At 44.9% G+C, this 21,673-nt stretch overlaps 1 protein-coding gene across 1 annotated transcript in view; it reads right to left on the bottom strand.

The window, feature by feature from the left end:
• nol6 (nucleolar protein 6 (RNA-associated)) overlaps positions 1-21,673 on the bottom strand; it is a 144,740-nt gene that overhangs the window by 44,283 nt on the left and 78,784 nt on the right. Inside the window, 6 exon segments of the mRNA XM_072497229.1 lie at positions 8,641-8,716; positions 10,940-11,088; positions 11,918-12,040; positions 16,864-17,041; positions 17,140-17,255; positions 19,740-19,841. Coding sequence (XP_072353330.1) covers positions 8,641-8,716; positions 10,940-11,088; positions 11,918-12,040; positions 16,864-17,041; positions 17,140-17,255; positions 19,740-19,841 — 744 coding nt within the window.

Here is a 21,673-nt window from a genome sequence, read left to right as displayed (position 1 = left end):
GTAATTAATATCAGCAGACAAAAAGTACCAGAGAAAATTAAGGGCTAAAATCCAACAAATCCTCAGGACATGATGGCCTACAGTCGAGGGTAAAAAGAGATAGCTACAGAGATACATAGCTCTGGCTATGATTTTTCCAAATTTTCTGAGATTCTGGAACAATTCCAGCAAATTGGAAGTTGACAGATAAAACAGCACTTTTCAAGAAAGGAGGGAGAACGGAAACAGTCATCGTAAAAGTGCAGGAATCTACTCACAGAATGGTTACAATGCAGGAGGCCATTTGGCCCATCGTGTCTGCACCCGCTCTCCAAACGAGCATCATAACTTAGTGCCATTTCTCTGCATTTTCCCTGAACACATTATTTGTATTCAAGTAATCATCCAAGGCCCTCTTGAATGCCTTGATAGGACCTGCCTCCACCACGCTTTCAGGCAGTGCTTTCCAGACCCGATCTGCTTGTTGTGTGACAGTTTTTTCTCACGTCACATTTGCTTCTTTTGTAAATCACTTTAAATCTGTGCCTTCTCATTTATGATCCTTTTATGAATGGGAACAGTTCATCTCCATCTACTCTGTCCAGCCCCCTTATGATTTTGAACATTGCTATCAAATCTCCTCTTCGCCTTCTCTCCAAGGAGAACAGTCCCAACCTCTCCGATCTACCCTCATAACTGAAGTTTCTCATCCCTGGAACCATTAGAATCATAGAATTTTACAATGTAAAAGGAGGCCATTTGACCAATCATGTCTGCACCGACCCTCCGAAAGAGCACCCTACCTAGCGCCAGGGACCCGGGTTCGATTCCCGACTTGGGTCACTGTCTGTGCCGAGTCTGCATGTTCTCCTGTGTCTGCGGGGTTTCCTCCGGATGCTCCAGTTTCCTCCCACAAATCCCCAATGACGTGCTTGTTCGGTGAATTGGATAATCTGAATTCTCCCTCGGTGTGCCTGAACAGGCGCCAGAGTGTGGCGACTAGGGGATTTTCACATAACTTCATTGCCGTGTTAATGTAAGCCTACTTGTCCCACTAATAAAGATTATTATTATTACCCTGCACATCTTTTTGGATTGTGGGGGTGAGACCCACGCAGACACAGGGAGAATATGCAAACTCCACATGGGCAGTGACCGAACCCGGGTCCTCGGCACTGTGAGGCAGCAGTGCTAACTACTGTGCCGCCCTGCCGCCCAGAATTAAGCAATTTATTGGGCCTCAAATCCCAATGCACAAATAAACCACAAACAGCTACATTAGCATTATAATTCTTTCAAAATCACTAACGGGCCATTTGAATTCATTTTTCTCAGCAGCAACACTGTTACACAGGCTTGCTTAAGCAGCCTGTCTATTTCAATGCATATTGTCAAGAATAATTCCCATTCGTTCAGCACTGCCATCTCGAGGAGTTGTTGTTTATTGCAACTGTAATTCGAATAACAGGCCAGCCTTTTGAAATTCTCTCCTGGGTACGATCCAACAACATATAGAACCTTTACCAGAATAAAATGTCCCAAGGCACCTCACAGGAGCATCATAATAAATATGGCACAAAGCAACAGACGTTATTAGTTCAGATGATCAAAGGTGTGGTCACAGAGGTGGGCTTTAAGACGTGCTTTAAAGAAGGTTGGTGAGGTTTATTGGGAGAAGAGGCTTCAGGAGGGACTTTCAGAGCTTGGGGACAGGTTAACTGAACACATGGCCACTAATGGTGGAGGAATAAAAATGTTAAATTCACAAGAGATTAGAATTAGAGGAGCGCAGATATCTCGGAGAGTTGTGGGGTTGGAAGAGATTATGGAGGTAGAGAGGGGCAAAGCCATGGAGTGATTTGAAAACAAAATGATCATTTTACAATCAACTCATTGCCTAAAAGAGAGCCAGAGAGAGAGAGAAAAAGAAAGAAATTGGGGGCCGGTTTAGCTCACTAGGCTAGACGGCTGGTGTACCGGCTGAGGTTATTCATGAAGGCCCCGCCTTCTCAATCTTGGTCAAGGTGTGGTGATCCTCAGGTTAAATCACCACCAGTCAGCTCTCCTCCTCAAAGAGGAAAGAAGCCTATTGTCATCTGGGACTGTGATGACTTTACCTTACTCTTCAATAGAAAAATGGGATGTTTTGCATCAGATGCCCTCAAGAGTGGAAAGATTGGAATGTGGAAGACTACCGCTGGCAGAATGGTCAGCGCCAGGGACCTGGGTTCGAATCTAGCCTTGGGTGATTGTGTGGAGCTTGCACGTCCTCCCAGTGTCGCGGGTTTCCTCAGTGTGCTCCAGTTTCCTCCCACAGTTCCAATATGTGCAGATAGTTGGTTACGGAAATCGGTGGGGGAGTGGGCCTAAATAGGATCTTTCAGAGGGCCTGTGCAGATTTGATGGGCCGAATTGTCTCTATAGCTCTATAGCCAGGAGCGAATTGGAATAGCTGAGTTCATAGAAAACAAGACCTGGACTAGATTTCTGTAGACTAATTACATCAACAGAAATTGTGGTAGTGCAGGAAAGTGGTGTTATGTAGATGATCGTCCATGATATAATGGAATGGCGGAGCAGGTTTGACGGGCTGAAGGCCCTACTCCTGTTCCTATGCGGCATCAAAGTCAAAGTTTTACAGCAAAGTGGCTCTTCGGCCCATCGTGCCATACTGGCCATCAAGCACCCATCTGTTCTAATCCCATTTTCCAGCACTTGGTCCACAGCCTTTTATGCAATGGCATTTAAAGTGCTCATTTAAATGATTCTTAGGGCTGTGAGAGCTCTCGTCTCTAACACCCTTTCAGGCAGAGTTCCAGATTCTCACCACCTTCTGGATTAAAAGATATTTCCTCAAACCCCCTCTCAATTTCACATGACAATTGTCACGTGACAAAAATGAGCACGTGACAAAAAATGAGCACATACAAAATTTCTGAGCTTTACAGTCTACCACAGATGAATTATCTGATATCATCTGCACACACTTGCTGCATCCATATTGTTAAATGGATGAGGGACGTTGAGGCACTGCAGTAGGTAGAAGAAAAATCAATTATAATTATACCAGAACTGGAGAAACCATCCCCATCACTAAGGGTTGAGAAGGTTTGGGCTCTTGTCCAGAAAAGGGAAGGCTGAGGGAGTGAGTGGATAGAAAACCGAACGGTAGCACAGTGGTTAGCACTGTTGCTTCAGAGCTCCAGGGTCCCAGGTTCGATTCCCGACTTGGGTCAGTGTCTGTGCAGAGTCTGCACGTTCTCCGTGTTTGCGTGGGTTTCCTCTGGGTGCTCCGGTTTCCTCCCACAAGTCCCGAAAGACGGCTTGTTAGGTGATTTGGTCATTCGGAATTCTCCCTCTGTGTACCTGAACAGGCGCCCCAGAGTGTGGCGACGAGGGGATTTTCACAGTAACTTCATTGCAGTGTTAATGTAAGCCAAATACTTGTGACACTAATAAAGATTATGAATAAGATTGATAGGTAGATGTAGAGATGTTCCCACTCAAGCTTTGCTCTCCCCGAGAACTTTATGTACCAGCAAACCCATGCAAGCAAACACTGCACAGCCACTGTAATTCAAATTAATAATTCCCCAAGGCTGGAGCTGCAGAAACAGCTGAAACTGTGTTTCAATCCAATCAACACAAAAACTCTAGTTGCAGCTGTGCACAGCATCCTCTTAATTTAAAGTTAATTTTGGGGGTCGGGGGGGTGAAGAGAGAGAAAATATCCCATCGGGATGATTTCAGGATTTTGCCAATCTCTTTGTCTCCCTCTTGTTGTAATTGTGCCAGCAGCTTTGTTCATATTTTTCCCTGTATGACATTTGTTTCCATGGGTTTTCTATCTCGGGTTTCATTTTCATTTTGAGCTAACCAGAAGAGACATCGGAATAGGTCGGACACTGTTTTCTCAGTTAGAGGAGATGAGACTGGGATACCAGCGCTGTGGATAGCTATCACAGGAATGTAGCAGATCTGAAGTCAGCAGATGATGACCTCATCATGTGTCATGACCAGAGGGCGCTTGTGGACAGAAGAATTTTAATCAGACTCGAGAGGACAAAACACAAAAATCATCAGTGACAAAGGAAAAGGACAAACTAGATACTACTAACAGTTACTGAGTTGCAGGAACCTGCTGGGAAATTAGGTGGGCCAAGTGTCTGTGGGGAACATTTGGGTAAGAGTGAGAATCGCATAAGGTTCAGATTAATAATGGAGAAGAGCAAGGAGCACTCCGATGAAAACTTCAACTGGAGGAGGGCTAATTTCAATGTGATGAGGAGGGATCTAGCCAGAATAAAATTGAAACAGAGACCGACAAAAAAAACTGTAACACACAATGGGTGATCTTTAAGGGAAAGATGCTTCGGTACATCGTCTCCTAAGGGGTCTTGAAATGCTTCTAAGATCATGCAGACTCGACTGGTAGGCTGAGATGTTTTCTTTTTCTTACATATCTTAGTGTTGGTGAAGTTTTCCATGTCCAGCATGCTTCGGCAGTGTGACCCTTTTTGCCACAATTCTTGCACTTATTTTCTTTACTCCAGAATTCTCCCCGTTGAGTGTCCAACTTGTGCACATTGATAACATAGTTGTACTCTTACGGACTTGTTTTAGGAGGTCTCCAGATTGTGGATCATCGCTCCAGCTCCCATCTGTGAAACCTCTTTTGCTGCTAGCTCCACTGACGTGGCATTTTCTACTGCTGACTTCAGAGTAAAGGCGGTATCAGTAAGCAGCTTTCTCGGAATAGTTTTGTTGCAGAGTCCACATACCAGCCTATCACGAAAGGTGTCATCCAGTGTTGCAACAAACTTGTAGTATTTTGCTAAGCTTAAGATCGCTGTAAATTGTAAGATTTTTTTCACCTTCTTCCTGACTACGATGGTGGAACTGAAACCTTTCTGAAATTATAAGTGGTCTTGGTGAGAATTGCCCTTCTAGAATTTTCATCAATTCATTGAAGGTTTTAACTCCCAGCTTTTTTGGTTGGACTAAGTTTTACAGTAGCATAAATGTTTTACGCCCGGGCAGCACGGTGGCGTAGTGGTTAGCATTGCTGCCTCACGGCGCCAAGGTCCCAGGTTCGATCCCGGCTCTGGGTCACTGTCCGTGTGGAGTTTGCACATTCTCCCAGTGTTTGCGTGGGTTTCGCCCCCACAACCCAAGATGTGCAGGGTAGGTGGATTGGCCACGCTAAATTGCCCCTTAATTGGAAAAAACAAATTGGGTATACTAATTTTTTTTATTTATTAAAAAAAAAAAATGTATGCCTTACCGAAGTGAATAATGTTGCAACCTTTAGGTCCTCCGGTAGTTGATTATGAAATAAAGTTGAAATCTCTCTTCATGTGAGTTCAAAGTCTCTTAGTCTTCATCAAATGCATCCATGATACCTGCCACTTCGGATAAAGGCTCCCAGGGTCTATACCTTCTTCAGCCGTCCTCCCTTCCATTTTAATCTATACGAAGCAAGAGGTCTCCAATCCACAATAATTTTTTGTTGTTGCCTAGACTATCATTTGTTTTATTCGAGTGCAGGTTGAGCATCCCTTATCCGCAATTGAAAAAAACCTGGAAAATTCCAAAATCCACACTTTTGTTTCGAGCAACGACGTGGCGTCACAAGTGGGAAATCCCACAAGGCTCTGGGAAGGTTCCCAGGCGGTGCGCAGGTCCCAACGCACATTATCACATTATATTCCAAAATCAAAAAAATTCCACAATCCGATACACACTCAGCCCCAAGCATTTCGGAGAAGGGATGCTCAACCTGTAATAGTCTGCACAGAATCGGATAGACTTTTGAATCCCTGTTTCCGCAGCACGTTTCACTTCATCACTTGCACCGTCCCTGCAGCTTAGAGTATACCCACTTCTAATGGTTAGCACGTTTAAAAAAAAATCTTTCTTCTTTACTCATGGTTGTACTTCGTTTTTTTCCCCAAATCTTTCTGCATCGGTAGCTTTTCCGTCAATCGCTGTTTGAATCCAGTACCAAGAATCTTCTCACTCGTTCTCGTCGCCCATTTTCACTTTTCACGTCGACATTTCTAGTGCCTCAAACCTCATCGCCAGGTTCCTCTCGTTATATTCTTAAATCGCCTCAAAGAGAAAAAGTACAGAGGTGCCCCACACTTTCTTCAAAGCACAAAGCCAGGTTTATTCACAAGGTGTTGCTCAGACAAGTCGAAGAGAGGAAGTAAAGCCCACAAACACTCTGCTGACGTCACTACAAATCACGTGACATTCCACCAGCAGGGGTGTACTATTCAAATACAAAACAGTAATGATCTGGAAACCCGCTGCCCAGGAGGGGGGTAAAAGTGGAAACAATAAAAACAATCTGAAAGGAAATTGGAAGGGTGCTTGGAGGAATTTGCAGACCTACAGGGATCGAGTAGGGGTGTGGGATTGAATGACTTACTTGTTATGGGCCAGGCTTTAGAGAACAGCAAAGTATATCATGGAGTTCACCTGACCCACAACTTTGAATAGATTTTGGTTATGGGGAGCACAAGGGCCCACTTTACAGGTGTGATGCAAGAGAGCTCTAAAGTATTTTTAAAACAGAACAATGTTTATTCTATGAATCCAGTTAACATTTTATAAACCCACAGTAAACATCTTACCAACTACCAACATTGATAACCCCCCCAAAAAGATAACTTTCCTAACAACACCCATCAGCCAAAACACTTTTTAACAAAGACAGTAGGTTTGAATTCTCTACAGAGAACGGTTATCACTTTTAAATTATCAAGTGATCTAAACACCTTGTTTAACATAGAGAGAGACCAGTATACATCTGCTTGAATGCAGCTCGCCAACTGAAAGTCAAACTAAAACACAGAACCAAAACTAGCTTGCAGCTCAAAACAAAAATAAAATGCAGAATCACATTCCAGCTCCACCCACACAATGACATCACTGCAGCCATTTGATTAAACACACTTTTCTTAAGGGGACTCTCACATGACATACTCCATGGGGAGCCGGCATGAACTTGACGCCTCCTTCTGTGCCACAAATGACTCTAGGATTAAGGAAATTAGAATTCACAACCTGGCCAGGATTAAAGAGTGTCTGGAGGTGAATTGAAGAAACCTGGTTAAAAACTGGATGCAGGATGAAATGAAATGAAAATCGCTTATTGTCACAAGTAGGCTTCAAATGAAGTTACTGTGAGAAGCCCCTAGTCTCCACATTCCGGCGCCTGTTCGGGGAGGCTGGTACGGGAATTGAACCGTGCTGCTGGCCTGCCTTGGTCTGCTTTAAAAGCCAGCTCTTTAGCCCTGTGCTAAACCAGCCCCTTCATCCTTATTCTTCTCTTCATGCTTTATGGCTATTACAAAAGCTACAATTATATTTCCTCAAGGTATTCAGAGCCCAGCGCACAAATTCAAACTCAAAACAATAACTTGGTTTCCCTCTCCACAGATGCTGCTAACTTGCTGAGTTTATCCAACATTTTCTGTTTTCATATTCCTGGATAAATTCGTTCTCAAGTTAAGTGTGCAATTGTAATTTAGGATCAGACTATCAACCACAACTTACACTGATTGGAGAACGTTTTATAGATTAATAATTAACAGGATAAAGCCATTGTGCAGTAATGCTGAATTTAATCTGTTTGTCTGCATTGCAGGTGGAGGTAAAACTATTTTCACAATAGGCGAGAGCTGACAGCACAGGGCAACTGGCTTAGAGTCATTAGCTAATCCAACAATTTTAGCAAAGCTAATTAGCTTAACAGCAATGCATGGTCATTTAGCTTCCTTTCACTTTATTCATTCTTAGGATGTGCAAGGCCAGGATATCCGGTGAAAGTGGTGGTGGACATCTTTATTGAACTGTACTGATAGAAGAGTGGCTTGTTAGACCATTTCAATGGCAGTTTAATGTCAATCATGTGGGTGCAGCACTGGAGGCAAATGGAGGCCGTGTCAGGTGAGAATAGCAGGTTTACCCTCCGAAAAGAGATTAGTGAAACTGCTGGGATTTTATGATGTCGAGGTCACTTTTCTAATACTGGCTACTGCCAGATTATTTTCATAAAATAATTACACATTCACTGTCAAAGTGTCCCCAATCATTGTTTGCCATTTACTCATTATTTCACAGCTAGAGAGAGTCAATTAGTTAAGTAGTCCTCACACACAGCTCAACGTTCATTAAGTTGGTATTTGGAACATCACATTAGGCAGATACTGGCAAATCTGATGTGTTTGCTGGGAAACACTATTTTTCTCTGTAACACTTCTATCTGAGGACGTTTCTACTGAAATAAGACCGTTGAGTATTCTGCATTTTTGTGAGTTCTGCCACCCGAGCCACTGCAAAGTTATCTAAATCTGAATCTTGCACTACATCTGCCTAGAATTACTTCAGAAACTTTGAAACTGGTCTTCAACAAAATCAACAAAAGATATAGTTTTGGTCCTGAAAATAGAGAATGGGTCCAAGGGAAGAAATTTCAAATCCTTTATACTGTGTAATTGGGTGCAATAGCATTCCGGGTATCTTATTGGACTTGTAATTCCAAAGAATGAAAATAAAGCAAAAGGATTACACCTCCTTCCCATCTGTCCAGTCACCGAGTCAGAGTACAGATGCAATAGCCCTTCGCTGGGTGTTTTTAAATTAACTCCTTACCCCTTTTTCCAACTCGATGACAGAGTCCAGTAAGCCTCCAACATAGCACAATGATGACTTTGGTAGATCCACATGTCTAGTTGGGATACGGAAAAGGAGGGAGAGGGGGGAGGAAGGGGACGGGAAGAGAGAAAAAAACATCAGTCAGCACTTGTGGATTCATCGATTGTACACTTGGTTCACATACAGCCCAAACACCAATGACTTCAGAATGATAGCAAAAAGATTTTCGGCTCCTTCTCCGCTGTCACAAATTATGATAAATGTCCCATAAATTCCGATTATATGACACAATCCTCTCGACTGGGTATTATTCTGAGGGGGCTTGGTCTTCTGTTTAGAAGGAGGGAGTAAGCTCGGATATTCAGTCTGGGGTGAAACATAACTTGAACAAGAGTGCCAGACGGTAGTTCCACTCCACCTCAGGTCAATGCGCCAGGAGAGGAAAGGTGGGGAAAAAATATAAGTTGTAAATGATGAAATATTTTTCACCATTACTTGCGGGACCGAGGAAAATCAAATGAAAAGCAGGATGTCTAGGATGCACAAATACTGCAGCAGCTCTGCGTCACTGGAAGGGCAGAAGCCAAGGCCTATGGTTACACCACACAGGCAGGGTGGGAACTGTGGGGACGGTTTCCTTTTGTGTTGAGGCCATGACCCAATGATTCACTTTGCATGTGTACAGCCTGGTGTAGGAAACTTTCGAAGGATGAAGGAGAAAATATAATCTGTATCTAAAAAAAAAGACCATTTCGATCCAGAGTCTGATCCCAAATTTCTCGGGGAGGTGAGAGGAGAAAGTGAAATAGGGACAAAAGACAGAGACAGAGACAGACTAAGAAAATGCTAAACAAGACCATTAAGCCCATTCCATCCAGGACCCATGTATAATTATTGTGGCGAGGACCTCCCTCCCACACCAGCTCTTATCTACTATTTAACCAACACACGTTACCTTTTCCCCCACCTTGGTTGAAATCTACTTACAATCCTCAATCCCATCGCTCAACAGCACTGATTTAGCACCTTTGTTAGATGAGAATGTTGGGCCTTGATTCAACTATTTTCTCTACAAGTTTGTTTCAAATATCTGCTGTCCTAAGGGGAAAGGGTTTTTCAATTTCTTGCGTTGCATTGGTTATAAATTTCATATTTTTTGCCCTTTTGTCCCAGTCCAATTTAAGTAGATGGTTTATTTGAGCCTCACCTATAATTCTCATTATTTCAAACTCATGTTTCATGTCTCCCCCAGACCTTTCAGCAAAAATAAACCGGTTATTTAAGCCACACAAGGCCTGGAATCATTCTAGTAAACCTTCTCTGAACCCTTCCCAACGCATTTTTCATTTTTAGAAGACCAATGTTTAATGCCATACTCCACCATACTCCAAATTGGTCACATCACTGATCAGCACAATGTTCATGTGACTTGTTGAGGGAAGGGGAGGGAAAGAGAGAGGTGAGAAGCATGAAAACAGCGAGAAGGTACAGGAAGGATGTTCCCGATGGTGGGGGTACCCAGAACCGAGGGCCACAGTCTAAGGATACAGGATGAACCTTTTAGGACTGAGATGAGGAGACACTTCTTCACCCAGAGAATTGGAAGCCTGTGGGTGAAGGGGATCAAAGATATAGCGGGATGGCTGGATCAGGCTATTGAGTTGGATGATCAGTCATGATCATAATGAATAGTGGAGCAGACTCGAAGAACTGAATGGCCTACTCCTGCTTTCTTTGTTTCTATGTTTCCAAGACAGCGGAGACTGCGGAAAGTAGAAAGAAAAGATTGAAGTAACCAAGGCGACGAGATACAAAGGTGAAAACGGAAGTGTGCGAGTAACACAGACAGACAAAAAGAATAGAAGGCAAAGACATAAAAAAGGGGAACATACGAAGATGAGACTGGGAATCACTCCCAAAGAGTGTGTGTTGCAGGAAGTCCTTTTGCAGGAGATTAGAAAGAAATTCTAAGTTCCTCATCACTTCCCCAGTTCAAAGGCAAAACAAGAATCAATTTGCTTTAGTGGCATTAGTTTGACATTCAGCAGCCTGATTAAAGTAATATTGTACGGGTGATGAATCAGCATATTGCATTAACACATCTCCCCCTCACCTCGGGGATCTGAGTTTAAGTTCAATTCATACTGTAGGATGCAAGATTCATATAGTTTGGGTTCAATCGATCAATCTTAACCCAGTTTATTTTAACCCTGGAAACATTTCAGTGCAGAAAAAAGTTCAAGATAAGCCACCCTTTATCAGGAGTGCATTTTAATTTGAGCTACCAATGACTTACAGTTCAAGAAGATGTTTAATAATTTGTTCAGAGATAAGACGGCGGCCACATATATTGTCACCCTGCCATAGAGCAGCCTCGCAAATAGATCCATCCTGAAAACGTCGCAGCTCAGAATTCTCTCCCCAGAAGTCCCTGAATTCTGCTGCCTGCAATATTAAAAATAGATTACTTATTCACCTCCTTCAGTACAAGCCAGAACTTAAAATACCTACGGCCAAAGTTACTATGAGATTCAGCTATTATAGATGTAAGTGTATTCGGTGGTGTTGGTTGAGGCTAGAGCGAGAGTCTGGACAGCAGGAAAATCTCCGACCTTTCTTTAAATAGTGCTGGGAGATGCATCACGTACAAGAAACAATAGAACTTGTTCGATTTTAACCGTGCCACCATTGCGGAGGGGACACGCCTAGACCTACCCAAACCTCAAGCTCTGTAACATCCTCCTTACAACTACCCATCTCTCCCCCTTCTTCTCCTCCCTCTTTAAAGAACCTCAGTAAAACCTCCCTCTTTGGTCGAACTTTTATGTCACCTTTATAACCTAATATCTCTGTGTGTGGCTCGGTGTCATATTTTGTTTTAGAATTCTCCTGCGAACTGCCTTGGGACCTTTCATTATGCTACAGATGTTTTGCAAACACAAGTTGTAAAATATTTCCCACTACAGATCTTAAGCCCAGTATTTCAATTTTAGTGTTTTAGTTATCGGCAGTGCCAGTGCTCCAAGAGACGATCTGGTTCAGTGTCACTTCAGCTGTATGTTTCTCGATAATGGTAGAGTACTGAGCTCCAGAGAAACTCTATAAAATACTAACATTCAGAAAACTAGCCATGAACACATGCTGCGGCTACACCGACTCGACTCCAAAACATTCTCTGAAAATACAAATAACGTAATATATATTTGGAGAAAGGAGGAAAAGCAACATTACAACAGATTCACCCACTCTAAACATTTTTTAAAAAAATCTTTACCTCAGGGCTATCTGCTGGAGGTCCTTTTTCCAAAACATTTGTGGAAAGCGGCGGGTTCAGTAAAACACCAAATGACAAATATCTGCTGTCCTTGTGTTTTGGAGGATCTGAACTTATTGGCCACTGTATGAAAGGGACACAAAAGGTCTGTTACTTTAATACAAAAGGAAATGTAATTTTACCATGCTGTCGAAATTTGTAAATCTCCACCTTTGTAGGTCAGTAATTGTGTTTCACTTTCATTATTCACGACAGTGCTCGTTCCCAACATATTTCGCTGTAACAAATTAAAGCAATTCACAAACACAATTTTTAAAAAATTATACAAGACCCCATAAATCCAGCTAAAATGCTTTACTCTGAGCTACATGCCATTACTATAGCAGTGAATAAAATTGGTATGGACTCTTTAATACCCTAGAATAATGCCTTCAAGTGCATCTAAACTGAGCACACTTTACATTAACAAAAATAATCAGAGATAGAAGTCTTCTTAAGGCTTTAATTGCAAGTATAATGGATAGACATTTCTGCAGCATCAGCAGTCTTGCAGTGCCTCATCCGGATGACCATTCTTCCCTTGAATACCTTGATTTTGAGGATCTGCAGGAGAAACCACAGCTCATCCTCTCCAATGTCTACACTCCCACATTTCATAAAAGGAGTGAATTGAACCTGTAATCCCGAGTGGCAACGTTGGTTTTTGCTTCAGCTAACCGCAGTGCTTCTATTGCCTCCGCTCCCCCGGCAAGATCAACTAACTCAACTGACTGGGGATTGAGCCTGGATCTTGCTAATCTGAACCAACACAGCAGAGCTCAATTTGTCCATCAGCCTGTCTCTTAGCATACATTTTGCAGAAGTCTCTGGAGGACAACAGGAACAGGCCCCTTCCTTGTTTTAAAAACAATTTTTATTAAAGATTTCACAAAATATAAAAGGAACCCAATAGAATTAAATACATAACAAAACAACCCCGTGCCCCCCTCCCCCCTATACATAAATAATAAATAAACACCCCGAAATAACACATAGCAAACATAGCAAATATATCTACCCCCTCAGATCCCCCAGTATAGAAAAAAAAAATAGAACGCCCCCCCCAGGTTGCTGCTGCTGACCATTGTCTACCGTTCTGCCAGGAAGTCCAAGAACGGTTGGAACCGCCTGGAAAAACCCTTGCACCGATCCCCTTTAGGCAAATTTCACCCTCTCCAATTTAATAAACCCGCCATATCGTTAATCCAGGGTTCCACGCTGGAGGGCCTCACATCCCTCCACTGAAGAAGAATCCTTCACCGGGCTACCAGGGACGCAAACGCCAGAATACCGGCCTCTTTCACTTCCTGCACTCCCGGCTCCCCTGCAACCCCAAATATTGCGAGCCCCCAGCCCGATTTGACCCTGGATCCTACCACCCTCGACACCGTCCTTGCTACGCCCTTCCAAAATTCCTCCAGCGCTGGGCATGCCCAGAACATATGGGTGTGGTTTGCTGGGCTCCCTGAGCACCTAACACACCTGTCCTCACCCCCAAAAAACCGGCTCATCCTTGTCCCGGTCATGTGTGCCCTGTGCACCACCTAAAACTATATGAGGCTGCGCCTCACGCACGAAGAGGAAGAGTTCACCCTCCCAAGGGCATCTGCCTACGTCCCCTCCTCTATCTCCTCCCCCAACCCCTCCTCCCACTTAACTTTCAGCTCCTCCACCGAGGCCTCCTCCTCCTCCTGCATCACCTGGTATGTTGCTGAGATCTTCCCCTCTCCAACCCACACCCCCGAGAGCACCCTGTCCTGTACCGTGCGTGGCAACAGCAGCGGGAATTCCACCACTTGCCGCCTGGCAAACGCCCTTACCTGTAGATACCTAAAGGTATTTCCCGTGGGGAGCCCGTACTTCTCCTCCAGCTCACCTAGGCTCGCGAACTTCCCATCCACAAACAGGTCCCCCAACCTTCTTATCCCTGTGCTGTGCCACCCCGAAAACCCTCCATCTATTCTCCCTGGGACAAACCAGTGGTTCCCCCGTATCGGGGTCCACACCGAAGCCCCCACTTCCCCCCTGTGCCACCTCCATTGCCCCCAGATTTTGAGGGTAGCCGCCACCACCGGGCTCGTGGTATACCTCATTGGAGGGAGCGACAGCGGCGCCGTTGCCAGCGCCTCCAGATTCGTACCCACACAAGACGCATCTCCAGCCTATTCCATGCAGCCCCCTCCCCTTCCATCACTCACTTGCGCGCCACCGCTGCATTGGCGGCCCAGTAGTACCCACAGAGGTTGGGCAGCGCCAGCCCCCCCCCCCCCCCCCCATCCCTACTCCACTCCAGGAACACCCTTCTCACCCTCGGAATCCCTCATGCCCACATAAACCCAGTTATGCTCCTGTTGACCCGCCTGAAGAAGGCCTTCGGGATAAGAATGGGGAGGCACTGGAACAGGAACAAAGACCTTGGGAGCACCGTCATCTTGACTGACTGCACCCTACCCGCCAGGGACAGCGGCAACGCGTCCCACCTCTTAAACTCCTTCTGCATTTGCTCCACCAGCCTCGTGAAATTAAGTCCGAGTGGGGATGGTCTGGGAGGCGGTGGTTAGGGGAGAGCTGATCTCCATTAGGGCCCACAAGGAGGAGAGCAGAGGGAGAGGGAGAGGCTGGTGGGGGAGATGGAGAGGGTAGACAGGAAGTATGCGGAGGTGCCGGAGGGGGGACTGTTGAGGGAGAGGCGTAGCCTCCAGGCCGAATTAGACCTGTTGACCACCAGGAAGCCGGAGGCGCAGTGGAGGAAGGCCCAAGGGGCAGTTTATGAATATGGGGAAAAGGCAAGCCGGATGCTGGCGCATCAGCTTTGGAAACGGGACGCAGCTAGGGAGATCGGGGGAGTTAAGGATAGTGGAGGGAGTGGGGTGCGGATTGGGGTTGGCATCAATGGGGTCTTCAGGGACTTTTATGAGGAACTGTATCGGTCCGAGCCCCCACTGGAGGAGGGAGGGATGGGCCGCTTTCTGGACCAATTGAGGTTCCCGAAGGTGGAGGAGGGACTGGTGGCGGGATTAGGGGCCCCGATTGGGCTGGAGGAGCTGGCCAAAGGGATAGGGAGCATGCAGGCGGGGAAGGCACCGGGGCCGGACAGTTTCCCGGTCAAATTCTACAAAAAAATATGTGGACCTGTTGGGCCCGTTACTGGTTTGGACCTTCAATGAGACGGGGGGGCTTTGCCCCCGACCATGTCCCGGGCACTGATCTCCTTGATTCTGAAGCGGGACAAGGATCCCTTGCAGTGTGGGTCTTACAGGCCAATTTCCTTGCTAAATGTAGATGCCAAGGTGCTGGCGAAGGTCTTAGCCACGAGGATTGAGGATTGGGTGCCGCAGGTTATCCACGAAGACCAGACGGGGTTCGTGAAGGGGAGGCAGTTGAACGTCAATGTGCGGAGGCTCCTGAACATTATTATGATGACGGCGAGGGAGGGGGAGGCGGAGATAATGGTGGCGATGGACGCTGAGAAGGCCTTCGATAGGGTAGAGTTGGGGTACTTGTTGGAGGTGCTGAAGAGGTTCGGGTTTGGGGAGGGGTTCGTCAGGTGGGTTAGGCTGTTGTACGAGGTCCCGATGGCGAGTGTGGCCACGAACAAGAGGAGGTCGGAGTACTTTTGGTTGCATCGAGGGACGAGACAGGGGTGTCCCCTGTCCCCCCTGCTCTTCGCACTGGCAATTGAACCCCTGGCTATGGCACTGAGGGAGTCGAGGAACTGGAGGGGGTTGGTGCGGGGTGGGGAGGAGCATAGGGTGTACTCTATGCGGACAACCTGCTGCTGTATGTGGCGGACCCGGTGGGGGGAATGCCGGGGGTAATGAGGATCCTCAGGGAGTTCGGGGATTTCTCAGGGTACAAGCTCAATGGGGAAGAGAGAGTTGTTCGTGGTTCACCCAGGGGACCAGGAGAGGGGGATTGGCGAGCTCCCACTAAAAAGGGCGGAGAGGAGCTTCAGGTATTTGGGGGTCCAGGTGGCCAGGAGCTGGGGGGCCCCTGCATAGACTTAATTTCACGAGGAACAGGTCCCTTCCTGAAAAACCGATGGATAGCAAATGCAGGTTGCTGTTTAACTCATCCGGGGATGTCCCAACTTGCACGTCAATCTCCAGATGTTACCAAGGAAGACTTTTGCATGGTTGCCTTGACTGAGATTGTTTGACTGAATAGGTATGTCCAATATTTCTCTTTAAATTTAGAGTACCCAATTCTATTTTCCCCAATTAAGGGGCAAACTCCACACGGACAGTGACCCGGGGCTGGGATCGAACCCGGGTCCTCGGCCCTGTGAGGCAGCAGGGCTGACCACTGTGCCACTCTACATTTCTCTTCTTCAGTTTGACAGCAAGTAGTTGTCTTTTCCCCAAACTGGGGGTTTGCTAGATAACTTCATAGGACATGAAGAGTCAACCAAATACTGTAGAACTGGAGGTCACATCGACCAATTTAGGTTGAATTAACAGGTTCCTTTCCCTGAACAATATAAATGAAATGACAATCTGGCAGCTTTTGTGGCCATCTTTCAGTTGCTAGCATGCAATGTACAAGATATCAATTTCACAACTTGCTATAATGGGATTTGAACTCATGATCGCATCATTGATCAAGTTAGTGCCCTCACTCTTGACAGAGTACTCCGAACAATTAATTCAGCTACAAACCAACTACTAATAAACAATGAATGAACAAATCGGCTACTAGATTTTGCTTTCCTTTAATATAATGAAAAAGAGCCAATTCAACAATATTTTGAAAGTGAACTAATAATAAAGAAAGTAGCTAAAGCTCATGCAAGAAGTCATTATTCACAATACTAAAAAGACTGGAAAATATAATTTAGAACAAATATAATTATTGCTCCACAACTCGATTGGTCTTAAGATGTTAATGAGTAAGATCATTGGACTTACTTCAGGTATTTGAAGGAGAGAATGAGTGAGGAGGTGAATCCGCTGTCCCAGTCCACGGGTTAATAGTGACAGAAGGTGTGGTAAGATTGTCACAATATAGTTCCCCCCATGATCAATCAAGTCGCTGAGCAGTTTCATCTTCTTGCAGCCTTCCTGCAGCTTGACAAGGTTCTTCAGACTATCAAGAAATAGTTTTAAAATGTGAAATTGCTCCTACGCAAAATGTTCTCACATTATGGGCCAAATACCATTTAAAGAAAAATAAACTGTTCTTACTGGAAGATGTGGTCAAACGTTTGAATCAGAGGCTTTGGGGTCATCAAAAGCATTTCAAATCCATCCACCGTCTTGTTGCCAAGAATTTCCATTGACTTCTGTGCTTCATGTTGAATCTAGGAGGTTACCAGATAACTGAAAGCCTCAGCTGATTGGTCCACATGATACAAATTCATACACACAGGAACAAAAATACCTATTGCAAACCTGTGACTAGCTACTAAATAATTATTTATTTCATTTGTTCTTTCATATCTGTTTTTTAAGTAAGAGTTAAATGAGTTAAGTCACTGAATTTGAGCAGCATGTTACCTTCTATTTGCCCCCTGCATCAGATGGTCCCACAGACAGCGAGTGTCCAAAAGAATTGCAATGTGTTTCCAGAGGTTTATCAATGATACTGGTCAGATGACCATAGGCAAAACAGGAGGAGTGGCCAGGTGATGGTGCCTACAGTTGTTTTTCTCTTTACAAATGAATCAAGAATTGGGAGAGTGGGATTAAATAAACATACAGATCACGGGCAGGATTCTCCGGCCGTGTCCGCCCGGCACCGGACTTTACCGCCCGAGGTCAATGGACCTTTACATGGTTTGCGTACCGCCCATGGCGATCTTGTGATGGGGGGAGGGAGGGCCGGAAGAATCCAGCCACACAAGTCGGTAACATATCCAGTGGTGCTCCAGTGTACATTAACCCACTATTTGGTAATAACTGTTCCATTCAACTGATCTCTCATCCTGGGAGAGGATTTTGGGCCGTTCAGCTATCCAACATTTAATCTAACAAAACATCTTATGCGAACATATTTTTGCCTGTATTAGGTTGATGATGGATTGTCCCATCACTTCAATGGATGAGTATTCAACAACAACAAAAAAATAAGTTTTTAGTCTAGATTGACCTGAAGGGATATGCCAAATCTCGGTTTGGCTCAGGGGACTGCAGAATACCGCCTTTGGTATGTAGAAGTCCTCCATGCGAATCACACGACTGACCCATTGAAACTGAGCTCAGATGATCCGTGTTCTCACTGGCAGCACTTTACAAGAATTTCAGTGCTGGGGATTTTGTCCTGCTAGCTGATGTTGCAACTAGATCTCAGACAGCGTTGGAACACCATGTGACTTTAAATTTAAATTATATTTGTATGTTAAGAAAGGTTGAATATGATTCTAGTTTCATTCAGAGATTTTTGAGAGCTTGGTGTCAGGAAGTCTGGAGGCCCTGTTCGCTTACATGCATTTATAATAAGGTGTTACAACATTTGAAGTGAAGAGATGGGCGGGAAAGGGATTAGTAGTTTAGTGGCTCCTGCCACAGACACAGGAGAGAGAGAGAGAGAGAGTGAGTCTGAGTTCTTCATAGCCCAGTGTACTATTTTGCAACTTTTGTGTTCCTCACATCCTCGACTTGACTTAAAGGTAGATGTCCATTAAATATCCATGGAAAAAAATGACAACGGCAAAGTAAAAGAAATGGGAAAGAAGGGAATCAACTTAAAACACCCTTATAACAAGATGTGGTAAGTTTACTCTGATCTCAGCTTTTCACCCCGAGTTGGATTTTTCTCCACTGGGGAAGGGTGGGTAATGTGCCCCTAGTCCACCCTCCCTTGAGCCAACTGCCCACTTAAGGCCCTCGATCCACTACCACAATACACTGGGCAGTGGAAGGCAGGTGAGAATGGAAAGGCTATTTTGTCACCCAAGTTGGAGAAAAGGCAGGAAGGAAGTTGGGTCCAGCCTTTCGGGGTTGCCCTGCACATCAGGGGGACACTCCCACTTCCTCTTTCCGATGACGGAACAGTGTGTCATGTGCCCAGATTCTCCGGTAACACTGAGTGAGAATTATTGAACTAAGCTGAGTTCGCTGATTTCATCAGGGCAGCAACAGAGGCATGCAGCGGCTACTTGATTCATACTCTTAATCATTTTTCAGTGATTTTCACTGAGCAAAAAGGGAGGACATTGGACAAGGACATGGTTAGACACAGTGGAGGTCCATCTCCCACCCTCCATATAGCCAATCAGGGTTTGTTCACCGATAGTTATTCTTCTGTAAGCCTCCATCCCAAATGTGAGGGGAGACCAGCCCTGGGAAAACTACACCCTAGAATGAGTCAGCATCTTCAGCAGTGGAGGACAGCAAATTTGGAGGAGGGTAAGAGGGGAGGAAAAAGCAGGCAGTGTATTAAACTCTTAACAAATACCAAATCCGGCATTCACTCTCTCCCCACCTTGCCATAGCGTGGCTGCCTTCAAAAACATTCTCAGGGGGCAGCACGGTGGCGCAGTGGTTAGCACTGTTGCCTCACGGCGTTGAGGTCCCAGGTTCGATCCCGGCCCTGGGTCACTGTCCGTGTGGAGTTTGCACATTCTCCCCGTGTTTGCGAGGATTTAGTCCCCACAACTCAAAGATGTGCAGGGTAGGTGGATTGGCCACGCTAAATTGCCCCTTATTTGGAAAAATGAATTGGGTACTCTAAATTTATTTTCGTTTTTAAAAGAAAAAAAACATTCTCAGAACAGAATCTTTTTATAAAAATCAGATCCACCATAAATTGAAAAAGAATTGCTAGCTGTGCCGAGCTACTTTACCTGCTTGTATTTGCTTGCAGTCATCTCCGCACAGAGGTTTACAAATCCTGAAGGATCCACAAATACAACTTCAAAGGCCTGGTGAAAATCTGGAAGTGATGGCTGTGGGAAACGATCAACAAATTATTTCAATAAATTACATCTTAATTCAAACTCTTCAACTTAAGACTTCTGCCCCATTGGCTTCGACCTTAGACAACCCATATCCCACAAAAAAGACACAATAGTCAGATAAACAAATAACCTAGCTCCATTATTAACTTTCTTAACACTTTATAAAGTACACAATATTATTTTAAAAATGTGTAAAATCCTTTACATTTAATCTGGCAAAATATCTGTTGCTAACCACTGTGCTACGTTTCCCCTGCGCTGCACAGCCATATGCAATGCAGCAACCCGAAGGTTCCCACACAGCCCTCGCACAAGTCAGCTCCTTTAAGTTACTGTGCGTGCATAGAGTTGCACAATAAAGTTGCAACGGACTGCAAACTTTAATAAATTGCCCACCAACTTCCAAAATAACATGAGGGGGCATGTTAGTTCTGGTTCTCTTGCTTTTCATTGTCCATGGAAATGATTTAGACTTAAATGTAGAGGGCATAATTAAAAAGTTTGCAAATGATACAAAACTTGGCCACATAGTTGATACTGAGCGGATAGCTGTCGACTGCAGGAAAATATCAATGGTAGGCAGAAAAGGGTCAAATGCAGTTCAGTCCAGAGAAACAGGAGGTAATTTTAGACGAATAAAGGGACCTTGGAGTGCATGTCCAGAGATCCCTGAAGGTGGTTAAAAAGGCAGATGGAATACTCTCCTTTATTAGTCAAGGCATGGGGCACAAAAGCAGGGAAATTGTGTTGGAATTACTTAGCACTAGTTGGGCCGCAGCTAGAGTATGGTGTATAATTCTGGTCATGAAGGATATGATTGTAATAGAGAGGGTACAGAGGAAATTTACAAGAATATTGCCAGAGCGGGAGAGTTTTAGCTATGCAAAAAGGCTGTGGATGTTTCCTTTGAGGCCAAGGGGAGATTTAATTGAGGTATATACAATTATGAGACACAGTGAAGAAGGACCTATTTCCATTAGCAGAGAGGTCAATAACCTTAAAAATATTTCACTCAAAGGGAATACCAAACAGTTTTGGCCCCCTTGTCTAATGAAAGATCTACTGGCATTGGAGGCAGTCCACAGAATGTTAACCAGGTTGATCCTGGATATGGAGAGATTTTCTTATGAGGAGGTTGAGTAGATTGGGCTTGTACTCATTGGCGTTTAGAAGAATGAGAGATGACCTTATTGAGAGTTATGGCATTCTCAGGGGGCTTATCAGGGTAGACGCTGCGAGGACATTTCCTCTTGTGGGAGAGTCTAGGACCAGACAGCATAATCAAAGAGTAAGGGATGACCTAGTTAAGACAGAGATGAAGAAGGAATTTCTTCTCTCGGAAGGTATTGAATCTGTGGAATTCTTTGCCGCAGCTTTAGAGGCTGGGTTGTTCAGTTTTGAGATAGACCGATTTTTAATCAGTAAGGGAATCAGGTCATGGGGATAAGGCAAGAAAGTGGAGTTGAAGATATTAGATCAGCCATGGTCTCATTGAATGCCGGAGCAGATTTGATGGGCCGAGTTGCCTACTTCTTTTGGTCTCATCGGATGGTGGGGGTCTAGAATGCACTGTCGGAAAGGACGATAGGTGCAGAAGCTCGCATCACATTTTAAAATTACTTGGATATGCACTTGTTGTGTCGGATCCTACAGCGCTACAGGCCAAGAGCTGAAAAGTGGGATTAGGCTGGATAACGATAGTTCTGTTCTGGCAGGCACAGACACAATGGCCCGAATGGTCTCCCTCAGTGCCATTCTGTTTCTAGGTTTACTCATGTTCCAATACTGAACCCTGAACCCAGTGGTAGGAAGAGAGTACA

The sequence above is a fragment of the Scyliorhinus torazame genome, chromosome 3 (assembly GCF_047496885.1).
Source record: "Scyliorhinus torazame isolate Kashiwa2021f chromosome 3, sScyTor2.1, whole genome shotgun sequence".
Lineage (NCBI taxonomy): Eukaryota > Metazoa > Chordata > Chondrichthyes > Carcharhiniformes > Scyliorhinidae > Scyliorhinus > Scyliorhinus torazame.
The sequence above is the reverse complement of the archived record's forward strand: the minus strand, read 5'-3'. Positions and strand labels throughout refer to the sequence as shown.